The sequence below is a fragment of the Mauremys mutica genome, chromosome 1, assembly GCF_020497125.1.
Source record: "Mauremys mutica isolate MM-2020 ecotype Southern chromosome 1, ASM2049712v1, whole genome shotgun sequence".
In the NCBI taxonomy this organism is placed as follows: Eukaryota; Metazoa; Chordata; order Testudines; family Geoemydidae; genus Mauremys; species Mauremys mutica.
In genome coordinates this window covers 21422230-21446269 of record NC_059072.1, presented here as the reverse complement: position 1 = coordinate 21446269, position 24040 = coordinate 21422230, and the positions used below count along the sequence as shown (strand labels likewise).

The following is a 24040-nucleotide window of genomic DNA, read 5'->3' as shown; positions in this document are numbered from 1 at the left end:
AAGGGGGGGGGTGGAGTAGATAACCTCTAGAGGTCCCTTCCAGCTCGATATTTCTATGATTCTATGTGCGTTTTATCCCATAATTGACCACTACAGAATTTCTTGTACCCTGCTCTGAGGTGTCTAGTGCTGGCCATTGTCAGAGACAGGATACTAAATTAGATACTGGTCTGATCCAGACTGGTAATATGTATATCTACATTTCTAGTCAAGAGCCAGGTACACTGGGGAGAAGGGACACAAAATTGTTTCACGTGACTGCCAAAAAGACCAAATCTGAGCTCAGTTTTGTAATCTCAAGATGTCTAGATTTAAACAAAGTGTATCAAACCCACCAGGATGTCCTATCAATAGTTAATACCCACCCTAACCACTTAAGAGACAACCACTGTAATCTTAGTGATCCTCATATATGCAAAGCCTCTGTTTTGAAGCCAAATGCAGTACCATTGGCACTAATGAGGGGCAGAGCCATTATGAATTATGGATTTTCATGGTTTGATAACTATGCAACAAATATGATTAAAAGGTTAATGAGATTTTGCAAAGAAATTAGATCAATTTGAAATATTGTTTATTCTTCCAGGGTGTCAAAAGAACCATTTTTCATTTATTTTAAATTTTTCATTAAATTTTTTGCTTTTGAAAATTTCTAAATTTTTCATTTTACCCCTGCCTTTCCCCCACTTTTGTTCTTTTTCTTTCCATTTTGCCACTGAAAAGAGGGAGGCAAAGAAAAAAATCCCAAACAAACAGAAAAAACCTTTTTTTTTTCCATTTTTGGGTTTCACTGGCAGGGAGGGGAAGAAGAGAGGGGAAAATGTTTTGCAAAACTTTCCATTCACCAAAAAACAACAACAACAAAAGGCTATTTTTGATTTCAGCAAATATTTAATTCCAAACAATTGAATCAGCTCTGCTCTATTAAAATAAAACACCACCCACTGCAAACATATAAATATATGCAAACCCTCAATCTGCACATAGGGGTTGAGGGTAGTGTATGCAGGTAGTGAGATTTTGATGCAATAAGTGCTAGGGGTGATAAGGAAAATTAAAATGTTTTCCCACCTCACCAGTTATAAGTGTCCTAGCACTGAGTGTTCAATCGCAGAGTCCTAAGAGAGGGACCATGTATGGTGCTATCACATGTGCCTGCAAAAAGTAGGATGTTGCCCACAGAACAAAGCACAGCACTAGAATCTCACCGAGTCTTCTAGCCTTTCAATACACTGCAACATTTAAACACCTTTTATTGGTGGGGATTTGTGGGAAGTTGCAGGTAATTGAATAGCAGTTTAGCCAGAATGCTGGGTACCACTTTCAGGAACAAGGGAAACATTTTCATTTCCCTTCCCAAGCTCCTACTCCAGGAATAATCCACATGATTATAGCGGAGATCCAACAATGCCTAATTGGAATCCTTTACCCCATTCAGTGAAAAGCCTTCACTGCAGGCACTGAGAAGGGTTCACTCTACTGAGGTTCACATTATTTCCAGAGACACTGCCTCTTTGTCAGGGATTTAAAGACATGCTGTTACCAGATGACCTAACTTGGAAACTGGTACAGTAGGAATAAACATTTGTAGGATGTCAAGTATCAAGGAGTAGCCGTGTTAGTCTGTATCCACAAAAACAACAAGGAGTCCAGTGGCCCCTTAAAGACTAACAGATTTATTTGGGCATAAGCTTTCGTGGGTAAAAAACCCATTTCTTCAGATGCACGAAGTGAAAGTTACAGATGCAGGCATCATATAATGACACATGAAGAGAAGGGAGCACCTCACAAGTAGAGAACCAGTGTTGACAGGCCAATTCGATCAGGGTGGATGTAGCCCACTCCCAATAACAGATGAGGAGGTGTCAATTCCAGGAGAGGCAAAGCTGCTTTTGTAATGAGCCAGCCACTCCCAGTCCCTATCCAAGCCCAAATTAATGGTGTTAAATTTGCAAATTTGTAGGATGCTGTACTATAACATAGAGAACACAGTGCGCCTTCTCCCCCTTCTCCTCACTTAATCCTATCCCCAGGGCTCAGAGTATCAAAATTACTCCTCCCTTACCCGCCACTAACTCCAGCGGGAGATATACCCCGCTATCTATTGAACACAAACCTGTTTCGGTTTTTCAGAGTGCTCGGAAACGTTAACACGCTTCCCAATCTTTCCTCAAATGTGAGGCTTGTCTAATCCACCAAGGCAGGAATAATGGAAGAAAGAGTCACTAATTACTTGAGTTGCTTACATAATTTATTTGTTTGCTCCCCTTTTCCTTGAATTCAGCTTTGATACTGCAGAAAATCAGAGCAGCAAGAGGAGGTTTCATTATCTGCATGCAGCAACAAACTTTTCATTCTCAAAGCTTTCCACCTAGCAGTCAAACATAATTAGCGAAAGCTCATCTCTAATAGTCATAAAGGTCCTTATCTAAGGTGTGTTTATTCACCTTTCAAAATGCAATTTGGTTATCTATGGGGCTTGTTCTAAAGAGCTGATTTGAATACATTTTATTATATTGCTTTGACCAAGTGAATGCAAGTTTTCGTTAGATTTTACATCTAACTTCATTTTCAGTACTTTAATCACTAGTGTTTTACTAAAAGCTCTTCAAATTGACAGTAAAATATGCCATTTTTAATAGAACAAAAACCCCATTGCATGGATAAGTCAAATCTGTAAGGTCACAGCAAGAAAAATACACTCATTTCTCTCTCAAGTCAATAGTCATGTACTTTTCCCTTCAAGAGAGAATGTATTAAAATAGTTTTCTAAATAATGGATATTTATTCAAAGATAATGAACCGTAGTTTATAAAAAAAAAAAACACCACAACACTTCAGCGTGAAAGCACACAAGAACAAGAACAATAGTCTAATGTGCTGAAGATTAGAAGAACTGCCAATTCCCCTACAGAAAAGTACCCCTCTCCGCTCTGTCTTCAAGGGCATACGGTATTTACAAATCCCTTACAAAAAAGACATTCTCTCTGCTTGCTGCAGGGTAGATAAGGGAAGTCAAATGTTTTTATATGAATCAAGAGTGAAATAAAGATGCACACTCACTGAGGGCCTTTATTATACTGTGTCTTATATATGGGGCATGCTATAACTGAAATTCCATTGAAATGGCTTTAATACATTATAACACTCAGAAAAGCTGGCTCCTCCCACAAGTTTCCAAGAGCACTGAATGTGCTCCCCTTTCAATGGCCAGCATCCTCTGCATTGTTTGCACAGATTGCCCAGAAACAGATAATAAAGGAGCACTGAATCATTCCAAACTATAGTTTAATTCCTTTGAATGTTTTCATGCGAAGGCTGAATTGTTTATTCTGTTTTGCAATTACCTCTACTTGTTTCTGTGTACCTTGTGTAATGCAAGTTTTCCAAATTTAAGAAACAAAGGGTCCTTTTCTTAGGAAGGAGGGCAGTGTGGTTAAGGCACTGAACTGAGATTTGGGAGATGTGAGTTCTATTTGCAGATGTGTCACTGGACTTTCTGCATGAATTTGGGCAAGGCGCGTAGAGCCAGGTTTTCAAAAGAGCTCAAGTGTTAAGCAACCACAACTGAGCTCTGTATACCTCTGATACCTTCCTGTGAAATAGGGAGTATAGTACTTGTCTATAGCAACACGATGTTGTGACAATAAATCTATTGATGTTTGTGAGACACTCAAATACTGCAGCAATGGAGGCCACACGAGTACCGAGATACTTGTCTCACTCCAGTCTTGCACTGGTGCAACAGTACTGGCAAGAATTATTGGACTACTGCTGATCTTTATCTGCGATGCATTATATTGCTGCTGAATATATTGTTCAAAATTACTATCCACCACCTATCATGCAGGCCAACAACATTTCAGCATTTAGTTGTACTGTCAGGATACAACTAGATACCCTGTCTGTGGCAGGTTTCAGAGTAGCAGCCGTGTTAGTCTGTATCCGCAAAAAAAACAGGAGTACTTGTGGCACCTTAAAGACTAACAAATTTATTGTAGCATGAGCTTTCGCGAGCCAAAGCTCACTTCTTCGGATGCATAGAATGGAACACACAGACAGGAGATATTTATACATACAGAGAACATGAAAAGGTGGAAGTATGCATACCAACAGGCAGAGTCTAATCAATTGAGATGTCTGTGGGTATCCATTTGTCTTTACCATCAGGGACTGGGAGGCTTGAACCCTAGTCTACAGGATGCTTAAGAGTTAGGCAGCCCCAACTTGCCACCCAGGAACCTGTGAACAAGGGCTAAAAGAGCAACTGACTCTAACAAAGGAGTCCAGTCCTGGAATATGATTGGGAGGAACCTTGAAGGGGCCTCAGTCCCTATTTAATCCAAGCACAAGAACAGGAAATTATGTTTGCAACAGGGTTCTCCCAGCTCAAGACTGTTTTCCCTGCAATACCTGCTCCTACAGCCTGCTGATGATGATCTAGTAATTTGATGCTGCCTCTTTCCTCACACCTGACCCCCAGTTTGCCTTCTAGCCTGTCTTGGACTCTGATCTCCTCGTAACCTGCTCCTACCTGACTCCTGCTCTGACCACTAGGTCAGATTGCCCATTCATAACAGGTACTTAAAGTGTAAGCTCCTTGTGGCAGGGAGTGTTTGTACAGCACCCAGCACTATGTGATCCATGGCAATTACTAGGGCTCCTTGGAGCTACAGTAATACAAAGAATAAGAATCATAAGAGTACAACACAATTCTTGCTACTGACATGAAGACCGAAGAAAAGGATAATTCCTATCTTTAATGGAATATTGTAAATATGAAAGTCACACAAATACAATTCCTTACCTGGGTTCCTAGCACTACTTTAGAAAGATAAATTTTAATTTTATCAAACTGGCTAGTCACCATTTATGTGACTTCTTTAAATTATAAGTTTATCTCATCTTTGTACCAAATTGTACTGATCTGTGTGATTTGGGTGGTTTCATGAAATGGTACAATGCTTTTGTGCATATGTGAGGAAGGGATATGGGAGACCTGGGTTTGAGTTCCTGCTCTACCACAAGCTTCCTGTATGACCTTGGGCAAATCATTTAGTCTCTGGTGCCTCAGTTCCCTATCTGTAAAATGGGGACAAACAATACTTTCCTCATTTGCCAAGAGGATTAACATATTAAAGATTGTGAATGTCAGGGTCTGTAGTAGAGCCAGTCTCCAAGCAACCTAATGAGCAGAGCTGCCATGTCATAGGCCATCTGAGCGGCTACTGGTAGGAGTCAGCAGACCAGCTCTTAAATCAGCAGCAGTAGCAGTTCATCAATTGCTCACAGCACTTGCTCTCTACTGTGATAGCACCTGCCCCTGCTTTGAACCCAGCTGTACCCTTGCCTTCCTCACACCCAGTAACCTGGCACTAATCCTCAGCTCCAATTTCTGACTTTGGCTTTAACCCTTGTTTCTGACCTCTGACCCTGGCTCCTATTCCTGGCTACTGACTCCTGCTCCAACTACTAGGCACAACTACCCACATTCCAGTCACTGACAGTGAGTCGCTCAGGGACTACGAAAGTGGTCGGGGGGAGGGCACGTATAAGTTTCCAGCACTGCAGAATATTTTGTTTAATTCATAACATTGTTTCTGTACATATTGGGTTTGTTAAGCCTCTCAAAATAAAGGGCTCCATCCTGCTGCCAATGAAGGTAATAAAGAAAGTTGTCATTGATTTCGGTAGAAATAGGAAAACTCCAAGAATGGACATATTCACCCTAACCTAGTCTAGAGTGTCCCCTTATTATTATTTCTGATTTGCCATTATACTGCACACTTCCCTTGAATCTAGTTTGTAGATCGCTCCAAGCACTAAAGTAAATAATTCCTGTACTCTTACTGCCCATAACAAATTCCTGAAGCAACACGAATACTTTCTCTATTTAAGTCCAGGGCCTGAGGCTTTTACTTATGACTCCCTAACTTGTTTGCAACTAACTGATTCATTATAGAGCATAAACTGCAAACTGTAGCCACAAATCCTCACCATTTAAAAAAAAAATGTTCATGCCAGGAAAATCAGGGAGATCATGTTGAACATGGCTTACTTTTTTTTGTCAGATACAAAGTCTAAATAAAATTACAGCAGTTTCCTAGCAACCCACGGACGTCTTTGTTCTTGAAATTTTTATCACCCCCACAAAGGAAGAAAATGCCCCAATATTTTACATTCTCCATTGCTTTTTCACAATTATTCGTCACGGAGTGCTGTGGTGATCTGAGCAGAAATGACAGAGCCGACAATTTCTATATCCGGGACATCTCATGAGTAGTGATGGATGCACTAGGAAGTTCTAGAACTCTGACAAGAGAGAGCCCACTCGTAACTGATACATTCACCAAGGCTCAGGCAGACAGTGGGGACTTGATCCTGCAAAGTGCTGAGCAATCTGGCCTGATCCAGCAAAGCACTTAAGCATCTGCTTCTGTCTAAGCACATGAGTAGTCCCAAAGTCACGAGACTATTCATGGGCTTACAGTTAAGCGGGGGCTCAAGGGCCACTTTGTAGGATTGAGACCTTGCCCAGCTTTATCCTTGTCTACCCAGGTACTCAGCCTGGAAGTCTGTAAAGGCAAGAAATTATTTCCATGATCTCGATTTCATATGTATCTAATATCTCAAAATACACATTCAATTCTTCACCTATCACACAGCAAATATAAGAGTGGGGGGAGGGGATGTTCCTTTCCATAAAAAAATGATCTTTCAAAATATCTCACTGGATGTCATACTGATAACAAACAATACTGTAATAGACAACACGTACATAGCACTTTTCATCTTCTAGTCAACTTCGCACTTGCATGAATATCTTGAGAGCAAGGATCTTACAAAATTAAGCCATATAGTCTCCCTGAGAGGTATGTATTGTCCCTGTTTCACAAATGTAAAAACTGAAGCCCAGAAAGGTTCAGTGGCTTCCCCATCACAAAACAGAAAATTTGGTGGCAGAGTCAAGAAGAGAACCCAGGAGTCTATACTCCTCAACCCATGCTGATAATAGATGCTCACAACTAAATGTGGGAGTATATCAGGATCAGGACAATAGAAAACTTGAGCACTCATAGCAAAGTACTTCAATAATCCTTCACTACTGACATATTTTGGCCAAAGAACATTTATTTATTTCATTTAAAAACAGTGATACACAGGGGAAAACCTATCACCAAGCTGAAGCCCCATGCCAACCCTCTACATGGGGGTGAATTTCACTCACAGAAAACTAGATTCCCTTTCTGGCATCTGACTGACCACTATGTTCAGAAAGATTTCAGAGTGGTAGCCGTGTTAGTCAGTATCAGCAAAAAGAACGAGGAGTACATGTGGCACCTTAGAGACTAACACATTTATTTGAGCATTGGAACAAGGAAATCCATCCCCTGCTGCTATGAGAGCAAGCAGAAAGCAAGTGTCATAGGAAGCTGGAATAGGATGGTTTGCCACTTACACTTGCAGGCGTGATTAAAAACAATAAAAAAAACCTCCATATGCCAGGAGTAGTAATATGCTCAATAATTTCCCAGCTCATCACGTAGAAATAATTGAAAGTATGGTAATGCTGAGTCGCCCCGTCCCCTTGAGTCTGAATGGACTTTGGTAATGCAGTCACCTATGCTTAGACTCTTATAACTGACTTCACATGCTTGAAGAAGGAGCACTTCAAAATGCTGGTTTATTGCTAAGGGAGCTGAGGGAGAGTAGCATGTGCAAGTTATAAATGAGGCACCCAGTGTTTTGACAATCCCTTAATTTCCATATGGATCATAAGGATAACATGCAGATGTGTCTTCAAATTTCCCAGCCTGCATTTCTAAAAGTGATTTCATTCCACTGACATCTTGACATCAGTTAGCAACATGTAAGCTCGACGGAACTTAATTTGGAGGATCCTCTTCATAATTCTCACTCCTCTGGTATTTGGTTTCACATAAAACTATATAGCAGTGGCAGGGATGTCTCTCTGGAGCACAATATTGTTAAAACATTGCTTTCACGTTTTGGAGACCACTATTTACCCTATCCCATCTTGTCTATTCTCTCAAACACTACCCATTGGGCTCTAATTCACCTCAGTGAATGAGTGAAATGCTTATTTTCAGTGCCTGTGTTCATTGCCCTACTGCAAAATCCCTTAATAACCATGCTCATCAATTATAAGACTTTACATGTTTAAAAGAGCCATGCAAATCTCACCCACTTAACCTCCACAACAGCCATGGGGTAGCTAAGTATTATCCCCTTTTTTACAGATGAATTAAGAGACACAGACTGTGAGTGACATAAGCCCACAAAACAGGTTGGTGATACATCCAGGATTAGAACTCGAGATCTTGAGTGCCAGCCCTATATTATATTATATCATAGTGTTTCTCAAACTCGGCCCGCACCGCTTCCAGCAGCTAAACAAACTGGCCCAGGTAAACAAATTGGCCCGGCCCACCAGGGGCTTTGCTTACACAAGCGGCGACCCCAGTTTGAGAAACACCGTTATATCGGCTCAACCACACTGACTCTCCAGTAATGAGCCCTGCTGTATTATTACTCCTGAGGGAATTCTGTGTCACTCCACATGCACAGAATTCATGTCTCCCAGAGATTTCTTTGTTTCCCCACAGAAAAATGATTTCTGATAGGGAAGCAAAGGGAAGTGTGGGTGTGCTGTTTTGGAGCACCTGGCAGAGAGATAAATCACTGCAGACGGGGGGATGGGGGAAGAGTGGCTGAGGACGCCCTGGCTGGTGGCTCCTACCCTGCGCCAGGTTCTGCTGCTAGTCACAGTTGGGCTGCGGGGTGGGAGACAACAGATCTTCCTCTTTCCCTGCAAGAAGCAGCCAGGGCTGGGTCAGAAACCTCCCCCGGCTGCAGGAAGCTCCACACCCCCCCACACACTTCCTGCCCCCATCGCTCCTCAGCCATGGTGGGAGAGGTCACTGTACAGGGAGCTGCTCCTCCATCCACCCAACCCCTGTGCATCCAGACCCCCCCATATACATACCCCCCTGCCAAGCCACACTGCCCATACCCAGAACCCCCCGGCTGAGCCTTCCTCACCCCATATCCAGACCCCCATCCCTGCACCTCGACAATCCCCCACACTTGAACCCCCAACCTGACGAGCCCCACCCCCCAGCACCTGGACCACTCCGACGACTCCCTGTACCTGGCCCCCCACCCCACTGAGCCCCAACCAGCTGCACCCAGACCCCCACACCAGCACCTCCCCTCCCGCCGCTGAGTCCCCCACACCCAGACCCCCTCACTGAGCCCCATTCCCCCCACATCCAGACCCCCACCGCTGAGCTGCAACCATCTTCATCTCAACCCCCCTGCAAAGTTCCATTCCCCCTGCACCCGGAACCCCACAATGAGCCCAGATGCATCCAGATCCCCTCACATATCCCACTAAGCCACCCACACCTAGACTGTCCAACACTGAACCCTGTTACCCCACACCTGGATGCCCCAACACTAAGCCCCTCCACACTTGGATCCTGCAGGACTGAGCCTGACTGCCCCACACCTGGATTGGGGGCCAGAGCTGGGAATGCGTGAGAGACTCTGCCCCTCTCACTTCCTATCTTGGCGCACCTGGTGCAGAGGGGCAAGGGTGTGTTTCTGGGGCAGGCCTACCCCTTAGGCTATGTCAGGGTCGGGTACACTCTCATCGAATCTGTTCTGCAGGCAGGGGGGCTGCAGGGTAATCTCCCACCTCCGTGAAGCCAGTGGCCTGTGCTCCCCTCTGCCATGCTGAAGCCTACATATTTATTTATTGACAAATAAAATATGCAAATAAAATATATCCTTCCCACCATTTCTCCAAACCAATCATTTCCAACCCTACTATTATTTTCCCCCTATGAGCAAATAATTTTTCCTTTAAAAATATCTGATCCAAAATTAAATGGAAAGGCAGAAAACATCAACTGGTAATGTTCACAATAATACATATGGGTAAAGATAAAGAACAGAACTGGTTGAAAATAAACAGAAATGTCGAATAATTTTTGAGGTTGAAATTTGGAATTTTGGTCTTTTTTTAAAAAAAGACAAAATTGTAAAGAAAAATGTCCTCCCATTTTTGACCAGCTCTAATAAAGAACAAGTTTATCTTTCTCTGCGACTCCTGGGACTATAATAACAGTATGCCTCATGAATATCATGCAAGAGTCACTATTGCTACTACATCAGAAGGGAAACATTCAGAAACTAGCTCTCCTTGGAACGGTATCTCTAAACTGCTGTTGTGTTCAATTAGCCTGTTGCCTGAAAAGGTTACATGGTGTAAAACGTTATTTGTTGCCACTGCAGTTTACGGTACAGCTCCTGTGTATTCGTCATGTCAAAACTTCTAACACACAACCACATTTTTATTTTGATATTTATGCAACATATGCTCCTTGTCAATCAGTTTGAAATGGACAGGCTAGTGCACTGCTGAGGGTCAACACGCTCAATCTGAGAATTTGATTTCTGAGTTTTGCAAGGGTCCCTCCTTTTCTCTCTCTCTCTCCTTCTGCTAGAGGTATATTAGCAACTAATGTGGGTAATTAGAAGCAGACTTGTCACAGTTTATTAAATTATAAAAAGTGTCAATTAGCTTAGTCACGGGCCTTTGCTGTGAAAGGTCTATTTAAAATGGAAGCTGTACACACATTTAAAAAACAGTAACTATTTGTGTACTTAGCTCTACAATTCAAACCATTCTCCACTCACTCCTGAGCAATGTGGCACTGGTTGTCCAGGACTAACACACATGGGTTTGTACCTTTTATGAATAAACTCTTTTTTGCTCTCATTGAAGAAAATAACTGAAGACAATGGGATCACCTGGGTGCTCAGCATTTCTGAGAAACAGGCCCCTTATTTTGGTACTTTATTATGGATTTAGGAGCCTATCTATAGACAGGTTTCAGAGTAGCAGCCGTGTTAGCTGTAGCTCACAAAAGCTCATGCTGAAATAAATTTGTTAGTCTCTAAGGTGCCACAAGTACTCCTGTTCTTTTTATCTACAGACACTCACTTTTTTAAAATATGTCTCTATAGTCCTCAGGAAGCTTAAAAATACACTTGCTCACTAGGGTCTGCATATCATTTACCCTAGGGTTGATTTACACTGAGTCCTTAAAGTGAACAGCAATTACGCTTATACAATGCTAACACCACCTGCACACTGCCAGAGCAGTTTAAAGAAGCCTTGGTGTAAATAAGAATCTTTTTTCTTTTTTTAAAGCCAACAACTAGGCATACCACCTCTGAAATGCAAAAACCCCCGGCACCACTCCCACAAGGCAAGACTACCTTAACCTCAACCACAAGGCAATTCCGCAACTACCCCTTCAGCAGCCACTCTAACTAGAGAGCTAACACATACGTATAAGATTGATAACATTGCACCTCTCCTCACTCTCACATGACTCAAACCCTCTCTCACACATTCGTGTGGTGCGCTTACATGTTGGTGGGAAGACAGCTGCTGTATTTTCAACAGTTTTGATCTATCACTTAAACTACAGAATTGGGAACTCTGCAGCATCTTTAGCTGGACACAGAAATTTTTAACATTTGATATACCAGTGTATTGTGATAATAATGCAAATCTTTAGACCCACATAAAAAAAGAAACCCAGCAGATTAAATTATTTTTCTGGCAACTGGGAAATCCATTTAAAAAAAAAGCCAGGTCGGTCAAATACCGGTCAGGGGTAACCCTACCCACAACAATTGCACTGTTTAATGTAACACAACAGTAGAGGACACGATATTTCTAAAACTAGACTGGCCCTTTATTAAGAGAACTATTTACAGAGGTGCTGTAACTGCAGCAAACTTTCAAGCCACATGCACACAGACTGACTTACTGGTGCCTCCTCCAAACTCTCCCCTCCTGCAACCTTGGGCCTCCCCTCCAAGTGCCAGGGAGGTTGCTACATGTGCAACATCTTGTAACTCTAGATCATCCTGCATGTTGTGCTTCACTAGGAGTTCTTTCCCATTGTTCTTTTAGTAAGAAACATGTACTGAATCAGAAACTGGACAGTATCAGGATGTGAGACTGGTAGTACAACCCACAGTACTCTTTTCAAATGGGAAACTGAACAGGCAAAAAGTGATCATGTTTGTGTCCTTTATTTCTCATGTATGATGTATAAAAATGGCTCAATGTTTTTTTTCCAAATAAGGTTTGCTTGCTTGTTTTTTTTTTAAATTAGAGATATCAGACCAGAACCTCAGCTGGTATAAATCAATGTTACTCCATTGACTTCAGTGCAGCTACTCTGATTTACAGCAGTTGAGAATTTGGCCTATCAACTCAAGACTTCCCCTCTTTGCCGAGGCAACCTCTGGAGGACTGGAATTGAGATGAGGACACCACAGTTGGTGGAAAATCTGTGTTGGCACTTTCCCAGTTCTCAAGCTAAGCCCCCTAATTAATATCTGGGAAAACTGCACTGAAAAATGCAGATTAAAAACTATTTTTGGAAAACCACTTTGAAGCCATTCCCATACAGCATACATAAGCAGCAAAGGGCACAAAGATGAACTACAAAAGGAAGCATACACATTAAGCACAGTTCATCTTAAGGGTAATAATAACTGTAGTTAATTGCTAGTTGTGTGACTGCTTATTCCTACAGCTAATCAATAATTGATAACAAACTGTTTAGAGGGAGGATGATTTGTGGGTAAAGCACTGGACTGGGACTCAGGAGATCCAAGATCTACTCTTGGCTCTGTCACAGTCTGTCAGTGTGACCTTGGGCAAATCAATCTCTTTGTGCTCAAGTTCCCCATCCATAAAATAAGGATACTAGCGGTTCCTTTCCCTACACACACACACACATTTTGGCTGTCTTGTCTATTTAGATTGTTCTCTCTTCTGAGCAGGGGTTTCACTATCTGTATGCACAGCACCTAGCATAACGGGGACTCAACCTTGTTTGGGAGATATAGGTGCTATTGCGATACAAATAAATAATAATATTCAACCCATTTCTGTTGGCCAATTGTCCACAAGCAGCAACAATTTTCTCAAATGTATTCACTATTCAAAGTTATTCACCAAATCATTTCTATGCATTATTCTGGGTCTTCTATCAGTCTTAGAATGTTCATAAGCAGTTTATTGCAAGTATTTAATATTAAGCTGCAGCACAAAGAATCATGGGATATGCCCCCAGAAGTCCTAGTGACACAAATGGGTGAGTGTAGCCCTGGGAAGGATGCAGTAACTCCCACTGAACTCAGCGGGTGTCCTTCCACTGACTTTAGTGGGAGGTGGATCAGGCCTTAAAATTATCAAAAATCTATTATATGTGCTAGCGGTGATTTTCAAACCCTTATCGCTTGGCCAAATCAGAATGGATTTTTCTCTAGAACACAGAGACACTTATCCTTCCTAAAGCCTATTTCCTGGCCAATTTACAGCTATCTACCCCCGTCCTCCGCGCACGCACTCCGGCGCTACAGCTGCTCACAAAAAGTCATGACTATTATTTTATAATAGAAACTGTGTATTCTTTTTTAAATCTCATCATTCTCACCTCCAAAAAAAAAAAAAGAAGAAAAGAAAAAAGAAAAGACAACTATTTTACTCTCAAAGTTTACCTAAAGTGTGGAGACTAGAGGGCTGCTTTAAAGCCCTTTGAAGTCAACAGACGTATTTCCATTGACTTAAGCAGGCTTTGGGTCAAACAATAGCCCTGGAAATTTAGCCTAAAAGCTCCATGTTTCAGAAAGCTATGAGCAATGGAAAGCAGGTTCTTTGAATAAAAGTGCTAGTTGACCCTAACTGCAGAATTCACACGCGCTTTATCTTTAATATATGTTAATCTCTCATATAGCAAGACTGGAGTTGTGATACATGAAGGGAGGGGGAGTAGCTCCCTTTGATGGACACCCAGCCAGCCAGCTAGCTGTAAAATCCCTCTTGGTGTCTGTTCTCTGCCTGCTTTACCTGTAAAGGGGTAACAAGCCCACAGGTAAAAGAAAAGGAGTGGGCACCTGACCAAAAAAGCCAATGGGAAGGTAGAACTTTTTAAAATTGGTAAAGAAACTTTCCTTTTGTCTGTTGTTCTCTGGGCTGCAGGGATAGAGCAGGAATGCTGTGTAAGGCTTGAACCAGGTATGAAAATGTATGTTCCATACCTAGAAGAAATTATTTGGATAGGGATTGTTTAGTTAGACACAATCAGGTTTATTTTTTATTTTGGCTTGTGAGTCTCCTTTGTGCTAACCCCTGATGCTTTTGTTTGCTTGTAACCTTTAAGCTGAACCCCCAAAAAAGCGAGTTTAGGTGCTTAATTTTTGGAATGGTTTCTTTTACGATCTAGCAAAAAAAACCTAAGTTCCAGATGTAATTTTTCCTTTTTGTTTTTTAAGAACAGGATTGGATTTTTGGTGTCCTAAGAGGTCTGTGCATGTTGTTTTATTAGCTGGTAGCCACAGCTAATTTCCTTTGTTTTCTTTCTCAGCTCTTCCCTGAAGGGCGGGGGGAGGGGTGAAAGGGCTTGAGGGTACCCCACAGAGAGGAATTCCCAAGTGCTCCTTCCTGGGTTCAAAGAGTTGAGTTGTTGTTGTTGTTGTTTTGTTTTTTCATTTGGGTAGTGGCAGCATTTACCAAGCCAAGGCCAGAGAAAAGCTGTAACCTTGGGAGTGTAATACAAGCCTGGGGTGGCAAGTATTAATTTTTAAAATCCTTGTGGGCCCCCATCTTCTGCATTCGGAGTGACAGAGTGGGGATTCAGCCTTGACAGGGGTTCATTTCAGAAGAGATGCAATTAAGCACTAATGGAGTCTCATTTTAAAAATCAGAAAGTGACAAGGATACTGGTAAATAAGAGAAAAGAGAGAGATTCCATAGGTCACTCCTTACAGGGTCTTACATTCCCATTTACAAAGAAAGGCAATTCAAATCTGTGGATACAGAAAAAAGACATACGGCAGTATAGATCTGTCATTAATGACATTAATATGAAGTGATATTTTACATGGAAACATACTGCATTAATGCTTCTTATTCTGGAATCATACGCACACACACAGGCAGTCCGCATACTCACTGAAACAGCACTTTGATTTGTATTAAGTGTGCTATACATTTTGGCTTTCAAAAGGGATTAGCTACCATGTTCAGAGTTTAACAGTTCCTTCAGTTTTCATGTAATTGTGGTATATTCTAGGCAGGGCTGATAGCACTGTTTCAACAGTAAGGTTGCCCAACATTTCCCATTATAAGAACCTGTTTTCAACTGGTTCAAGTGTGGCCAAGCTATATCCATTTGGGCTGAAATTTTCCATCCCTGGTGTCTGCCTCAGGCTGATTTTCTTTTTTTTTAAATTTCAGGCAAAAGGGTTCAGCAATTACCAAGAAAGAAATATGGATAAATATTTTGTTTGACTGTGTTAAAATATTCAAGACACTTTTTCTTTTAAAAGCTCTAGCACCTCCATGCTTTGGAGCAAGGACTTGAAATTTGGCAGGGGGCAACCTTTGTTTCACAGATGTGCCTTTTATTGTCCCTTCGAAACTCCATCCTAATTTGTCCAAATCCTAATCCTTGAAGAACTGCAGATCAAACATGCTCAGTAGAGGGTTCTTAGATTTTAGCAGTTTTCTCAAAGATTTTCTATGCACTGGGCATGTTCCAAGCCACAGCTGAACAGGGTTTTGTCTACAATTGCAGTTCTCGGGGCTGCTATGGGCTGTTCTTAGTCCAGGCATCTAAGCAGAGAGACTGTCTCTCCTATGCCCCCCATAACCCCCACATCTGCCAGTAGGCCCAGGCTGCATGGAGGAAGAATCCAACTGAGTCTCATGCAGAGGGGATAAAATCCAGACCAGAGGGGAGGGAAAGGAACACATTGGGACAAGAAGCTTGGGGGTGGGGAACTAGGACAGTGAATTAAGGTGAGAGGGGAAACTGTGGCGGGTTGGGAAAAGACACTGGGAGAAGGATGGGAAATGCCAGACTGAAATCAGATGAGGAGTCAGGCAGCAGACACAGACTGGCTGGCTACGGAGACTAGGACCAATATGTAGGGGGGGAGGAGGTGATGAAGGAGAGGAGAGAGATCTGGCCAGAAGCCAGGATGAGGGGAGAGAACTGAGAGGGGACACTGAGATTGGACAAAAAGCCTGGAAGGAAGACTGGGACTGGGAACACGAGAGCAAGAAGGGGTGTGACTGAAGGCCAGGGTGAGGGAGAGAGAGATTGGAAGAGAAGCCAGGAGAGGATAACTTGGACTAGCTGGGTAAGGAGATGGGGGTTTGGAGGAGGGATGAACTAGGAATGGCTACACAAGAAAACTGGGAGTTGGGAGTAAATTAATAAAGGGATCAGAAGTCCACAGTGGGGAAACTAGAACTACCTGAGCAAGAAAACCAGGATTGGGATGTGGAGACTAGGACTGAGTAGGTGAGAAGTATGGAACTGGGACAAGGAGGCCGGGATGGGTAAGAGACAGGACTGGGACAAGTCTGAAGGGATGGGGCAGAATGTGTCACACTTGGGGCACATGCACAGAAGAGTCTATACCTGCTAGAGCACACTCCCTCCAACAGAACGGAACCTATAATTTCTGAGTCTCACCATGTTCTGCTGTGAAAATCTCTGAAACCACTGGCAAAGGATCTCATCCCCCCTATCAGTTACTCCATTAGCTCATGTGTCAGAGGTGTATGCAGTGGGTCTAAGGGTTCCTTTCCTGTTGATGAACCATGTAAGAGTGTCAATATGATCCCACATGATGGAATTTCAGGATGTGTTTTTTTCCAGTTTCCTTTTTAAAAAACCTAGGAAATTACACACGAAAACAAGATTAAAAGAATATTAGTAAGGCTGCAAAGTCAAGCACTAAAAAATTAGGAATTCCAAATGAAGGATGCCTGTGCAACCTTAATTTGGCTGCCAGAGGCATTAGGATACAGTCTCTAACTCTCACACACTATTTTTCTGTAGGACCCTTGCCTCATTCAGTGCACAGAATGGACAGTGTTCACTTAATGAGGAGATTTGTTTTCACCTCATTGTTCAGTGTGTGCCTTCTTTACTGCAAACCCATCTAAATCCTCCTCTGAAAACAGTGTTATTAGTTTCCTTATGAGTTTTCTATAGTGCTGATCACTATAGCATCTGAGTGCTTCACAAATATTAATGAATTCATTTTCACAGTACACTTGTGAGATGAGTTGGGGGCATTGTCCCTATTTTACAGGAGGGGCAATGAGGCCCAGGAAGATTAAGGTCAAAAGTGTTCACTAATTTTAGGTTCCAAATTTCAGCAGCCTAAGAGCTCCTTTTTTAGAGTTCTTACCATTATATGGCATTTTATATGATCAAAGCACAAGTCCCATTGACTTCAGTCATAGCTGAGGGTGTTCAGCACTCCTGCAAATTAGATCCCAGAGTCTCAACTCAGGCACCCAGAAAATACAGAATACACTAAATTTGGTATAAGCGACTTGCCCAACGTCACATAAGAACTCTATGGCAAAGACAGGGACAGAATTTAATTCCTGGGGATAGTATTCAACTGCTTTAACCATGAGACCATCCTTTCTCTTCCTGCATTCTCCTGCTTCATTCACCATACACCTTCCAAATTCTGCTACAAATGATGCACGGACCTTCAAACAACTGTCCCCTTCCCTGCATAACCTTGATTCATATTCAGAGCGTGTCTATTCTGTGAACTAACTGGGGAAGAGGTCCGATGGAAAAAATAGTGTGTGACCATGAAATTGAAGACTGTATCACAGTTCATGCACTCAAGGGGACTGAATTAAGGTTGCACAGGAAACCTTAATTCTGGCATTTCCTAATTTTTGAGTGCTTGACTTCGCAACTTTAATAATGTTCTTTTAACTTATTTTTGTGTGCACAATAATAGTGTGTACAGTAACATGGATACCTCTTCTCCATAATAAAAATAATAATAATTTGTTCCTTCTGTAAAATATACTCTGGATTAAAGTAGTATAACATTAGAGAACATTAGATAGTATCATTCTCCTCCATAGAAATCTAGGCTACAAAGACTTCTTCAATTCAGAGAATTTATATGTCAGAAAACCGGTCTTCTCTTTCAAAACAGAGAGCTTTCCATGAACTTTCCTTGAATAGTTGCTTCCTGGATACCATATTGGACAAATATACAATGTAAAAGGAGCTGTGCTATTGTGTGTGGGTGTTGTAATAATCATAAACCTTATGCCCGGTACTGCACAGCTGATTAAATATTAGCTTCAATATAAAGAGAGTGAATTAATGGATGTCTCCATTATTCATGTCCTTCTATGTAAACAGAAGAGAAAAGGGATATTATAGGCTTTCATTCCAAAAGAAATCACTGTGAGGATGGGATGAATTAATTGTTTCCCCTATATGATGAGCACCATCCATTTTTGACTGTTCTAGTTGTCACAGAGGCTCTACCCATTTAGACTCACCTTGGCAAGCTCGTCCACCCCACTTGCGCTTCTTGCCAACGTTACAAGATCGACTTGCATTTTATCCACCCATGACTTTATTCTACAGAAATAAAAAGAAGAGAGAAAGAGATGTCCCATCAGATCAATGGCAAATAGTTATGATGATCACAAACACAAATGCAGGCTGACAGATTATCCTCCAGGAGGCAGATTGATTCCGAAGTCCCCTCGATATTGCTGTAACTCTGCTTTAGACATTCATTCTCTCTCTCTCTCTCTCTCTCTCTCGCTCATAGAAGCTCTCTGCCTTGCAAAGGCCCAACACGGTGAGGAAGCTGTATACAATGACCTATCGAAAAAAGGGCAAAAAGTCAGGACACATGAAAATAGTTGTTTAAAGGGCACAAGAGCCTTGCCCTTGATTGTTGAAAAAGTAACCTGTGTGTCCTTTTGGAATATGCCACCAATACTGAGACATAAGTTAATGTGAATATCTTTTGTTAGCTCAAATCTAGCCTGGTCTTACATCAACCAATTGTGTAACTATTTGTAGACTGCATGGTGGTCCCCGCATATCATAGACAAGAGTTCCTCTCACAAAACCCATCAACACAATTAGCACTAGCTGACAGCTGCAGCAGAGAGGTTAGAGACTACATGGTATAGAGACTGACTAGCCTCCCAGTTGTATTTTGATTCTAAGTCTTCAAGTGTCAGGTGAACCTTTCTGCAGTTGTATCTCTCATACGGTTGTCTATAGTGACCAGACCACGTGTTAGCTGAACAATCAAGCATACTGTCAGCACTTATTATTACTATCTATGTTCCGGTCCCCATTACCCTAGTATATGAGCACATTCTAATCTTTAATTTATTTATCCTCACAAGATCCCGTGACTTCAGAAAAGTAGACTTTTGACTCCCTCAGGGAACTGATAGGCAGAATCCCTGGGGAGGCTAATATGAAGGGGGAAAGGAGTCCAGAAGACTGTCTGGATTTTAAAGAAGCCTTATTGAGGGCACAGGAACAAACCATCCCAACGTGCAGAAAGAATAGCAAATATGGCAGACGACCAGCTGGGCTTAACAGAGAAATCTTCGGTGAGCTTAAACACAAAAAGGAAGCTTACAAGTGGAAACTTGGACAGATGACTAGGGAGGAGTATAAAAATATTGCTTGAGCATGCAGGGGCGTAATCAGAAAGATCAAAGCACAACTGAAGTTACAGCTAGCAAGGGATGTGAAGGGTAACAAGAAGGGTTTCTACAGGTATGTTAGCACCAAGAAGGTGATCAGGGAAAGTGTGGGACCCTTACTGAATGGGGAGGCAACCTAGTGACACATGATGTGGAAAAAACTGAAGTACTCAATGCTTTTTTTGCCTTGGTCTTCACAGATAAGGTCAGTTCCCAGACTGCTGCACTGGACAGCACAGTGTGGGGAGGAGGTGAGCAGCACTCTGTGGCAAAAGAACAAGTTAAGGGCTATTTAGAAAAGCTGGACATACACAAGTCCATGGGGCCGGATGCAGTGCATCCGAGCGTACTTAGGGAGTTGGCTGATGTGATTGGAAAAAGGCAAATATAGTGCCCATATTTTAAAAAGGGAAGAAGGAGAATCCAGGGAACTACAGACTCACCTCAGTCCCTGGAAAAATCATGGAGCAGATCCTCAAGGAATCAATTTTGAAGCACTTGGAAGAGAGGAAGATGATCAGGAACAGTCAGCATGGATTCACCAAGGGCAAGTCATGCCTGACCAACCTGATTGCCTTCTATGATGACATAACTGGCTCTGTGGATGAGGGGAAAGCAGTGGACATGATATACCTTGACTTTAGGAAAGCTTTTGATACCGTCTCCCGCAGTATTCTTGCCAGCCAGTTAAATAAGTATGGATTAGATGAATGGACTATAAGGTGGATAGAAAGCTGGCTAGATTGTCGGCTCAAAGGGTAGTGATCAATGGCTCAACGTCTAGTTGGCAGCTGGTATCAAGTGGAGTGCCTCAGGGGTCGGTCCTGTGGCCGGTTTTGTTCAGTATCTTCATTAAATTCACAGATGACACTAAACTGGGGGGTGAGGTAGATATGCTAGAGGGTAGGGATAGGGTCCAGAGTGACCTAGACAAATTGGAGGATTGGGTCAAAAGAAATCTGATGAGGTTCAACCAGGACAACTGCAGAGTCCTGCACTTAGGATGGAAGAATCCGATGCACTGGCTGGGGACCGACTGGCTAAGCAACAGTTCTGCAGAAAAGGAACTGGGGATTACAGTGGATGAGAAGCTGGATATGAGTCAGCAGTGTGCCCTTGGGCTACATTAGTAGGATCGTTGCCAGCAGATCGAGGGAAGTGATTATTCCCCTCTATTCGGCACTAGTGAGGCCATATCTGGAGTAGTGTGTCCAGTTTTGGGCCCCCCACTACAGAAAGGATGTGGACAAACTGGAGAGAGTCCAGCGGAGGTCAATAAAAATTATTAGTGGGCTGGAGGCACATGACTTATGAGGAGAGGCTATGGGAACTGGGCTTATTTAGTCTGCAGAAGAGAAGAGTGAGGGAGGATTTGATAGCAGCCTTCAACTACCTGAAGGGGGTTCCAAAGAGGATGGAGCTAGGCTGTTCTCAGTGGTGGCAGATGACAGAACAAGAAGCAATGGTCTCAAGTTGCAGTGTAGGGGTGGGGGGAGTGTAGGTTGGATATTAGGAAAAAATATTTCACTAGGAGGGTGGTGAAGCACTGGAATGGGTTACCTAGGGAGGTGGTAGCATCTCTATCCTTAGAGGTTTTTAAGGCCCAGCTTGACAAAGCTGTGGCTGGGATGATTTAGTTGGGGTTCGTCCTGCTTTGAGCAGGAGGTTGGACTAGATGACCTCCTGAGGTCTCTTCCAACCCATATCTTCTATGATTCAAAGGCTGAGTGTCACTGTGCCCCACTTTTAGGTGCCTAGAAAGTCACAGGAACAACACTGTGATCCACAAAGCTGAGTTATGTGTCCTGGCTCCCTATACAATGAATGGGGGCAGAGAGTCACCTTAGAATGTGATCCAGGATGGAGTAGCAGGGACCACGAAACAGCCCTTCACCCTCCTGTGAAGTTGCTGTAATGGATTTCACCTCCCCAGTTGCTATGCAGAACCCAAACACAGGCACAAGGCAGCTAGTGGGAGTTTGACCAAGAGAGATTCTCTCAGCCTTGGTCACAGCAGCAGATGCAGAGTAACAACACTGTTGGATGGCTTTGATTCAGCTGAAGATTCAGCTCTGATCACTAAACAGGAGTTAAGCCAGAAGAGATGTAAATCACTCTGCATAGCAGCTGCACACAGTGCATATGCTTTGGATTTCACTTCAATGCCATGTGAACAAGGTCGAGCTCTTAGGAATATAGATTGCAGTCCTTTATCGAACTGGCACAAGGTCATTTGCCCTCCATGTAATCCAGGGCATTTGTCCCTGTAAGGAGAGGTTTTTGTTTCAAACAGGTAGCACTGACAGGTAGGAGAATGCAGCAGTTAAAGTTCCAGAATCATTGGGGATTATTGTCATTGTACTATTATGTACCGCAAATCAGTCGAGGCACATGAATAGGCTGTCTCATTCAGATTTTATTTTATTATAAACTTTCTCTGTACATGAGCCATCACCCACACTTGTAACACTACTATCACATCTTGGGGTGCAATCTGGGATGAGGAGTTGTATCACCTCTTACCCTGTAAACCTTATGTGCATTAAAAGCTTTGTTACTTTAACTCCCTGCCTGGGACGTTCACTGCCAGCAACTCGCATGCCCGGAGTGGTTGTGTATAAGTGCAGCCTTAGTCCAGCAACTCTGAACCCAGCAGTCTGCCAGCAATACACCAGTCACATTCACTGTTTTCTACCAGCTTTGGTTAGCACTTGAAGAGTGACCTCAACGCAATCCTAACTCTGAATTTTCCCAAAGCCATATGCTCTGCAACGTCCAGCCACCTCCTGGACCAGTCAGAGAGATATTAAGGTTCATTTGCTCCTTTAAAGAGCCAAAAGGATATTACAGCTTATTAAGGGCTTGTCTACACTTACTAGAGGATTGACGCTGTGGCAATTGATGCATCAGCAGTCGATTTAATGGTTCTAATGAAGACCCACTAAATCGACCACCGATCGCTGTCCCGTTGACTCCTGTACTCCACCTGATCAAGAAGAGCAAGAGGAGTCAACAGGAAAGCATCTCCCATCAACGTTACATAGTGTAGACCCTGTGGTAAGTAGATCTAAGCTACATCAATCTGAGTTACGGTATTCACGTAACTCAAATTGCATAGCTTAGATCCACTTTTCCCTTTAATGTAGACAAGGCTTACTTAACTGGGGTAAATACACTCTTCCCTTCAAGCAGAGCACTGAGTTGGTTTATAGTAAAAATAAAACAAATTTATTAACGAAAGGACAGAGTTAAGTGACACCAAGCAGGAGGAATAAAGTTAAAAAAGGGCTACAAACACACAAAAAAGCAAAAATGTGTTTTCTAATGGCTAAGACCTTACTCAATCAGCTACAATCTTTGTTCAAGGTCATTTCCTTATCAATCTTCCATTCCCAGAGACTTTGACACCCTTGATTGATGGACCCATCTTTCTCGGCTTGCAAGAGCTCTGACCCCTTGCGTGTGTCTCTCATGATGAATGCCAAAGATGGCTTCTGTCCTTGCTTATTTCTTCCAAAGTTCAATGACCTTGTTCCAAGATGCAGAATGACCTCATGCTCTTCTCTTCCTGAGGGCTTCCCATCCCCCTGCTTAGTTCCATGTAAATAGGGCTTCCAGTGTTTTTGGTCAAACCTTGTTTAATTTTGTTGGAAACAGGTAGATAGGTTCCCTCCCAGACAGTAGGGAATGCAACTGTTTCTCACGGTGTTTGGTCACAGACTTTAAAGTATAGTATCATTAAGCACCCATATTTCCTCATATAGTGTTAATACATACATTTCACTAGGATATTAATCACCACTGTATCATTGGCAGAAAAGACGTGACTAGATACACTTTTATAATACAGTAATATTGTATACACACAGTTGATTCAATTGCTTATCACTGGTCTATAATGACAGGGAGGTTCAGCCAGTAAACCTTTGCAATCTATTCTTAGAAAAGTAAAACCCAGACCAAGCGTCTCTCTCCTGCTGGGCTGTAGACACCATGTTGTCTTCTCCCCTACTTGTTAGCTTGATTGTTTTGTTTACCTTATAGTGTCTCTGCCTGATAACTAGGCTGGTCAGAAAAGCAAATGCACATACCTCTATCTAAGGCAGACTGTGCTTACACATTGCTTGCCAAACACATTTTAAGTATATTATTCTAGGCCATATCCAGAACTCAGGGAGCTATATATCCATATCCATGCCCCATACATACATCATGCAAGAATATTAATAATCCTACATGCCATTTTATAAACTGAGATTATGACCACAGTGTGTTAGGTGTGGTGAGTATGTCAGGCCTTACAAGAACTGCCGACACAGCACTGAACCACAAATGGGCCTCTGTGACAACTCCATTGCAATAGTCTGGGCTGTTTGTATTCAACAGCGACACAAAACAGTG

At 42.5% G+C, this 24040-nt stretch overlaps 1 protein-coding gene across 2 annotated transcripts in view; it reads right to left on the bottom strand.

Annotated features, from left to right (window-relative positions):
* The window catches only part of CACNA2D1 (calcium voltage-gated channel auxiliary subunit alpha2delta 1), a 636415-nt gene that overhangs the window by 540944 nt on the left and 71431 nt on the right, over window positions 1-24040 (bottom strand). For both annotated transcript variants that reach the window (XM_045030029.1, XM_045030036.1), the window contains exon 2: window positions 18461-18542. In XM_045030029.1, the coding sequence (XP_044885964.1) occupies window positions 18461-18542 (82 nt within the window). The remainder of the gene's footprint in view (window positions 1-18460; window positions 18543-24040) is intronic.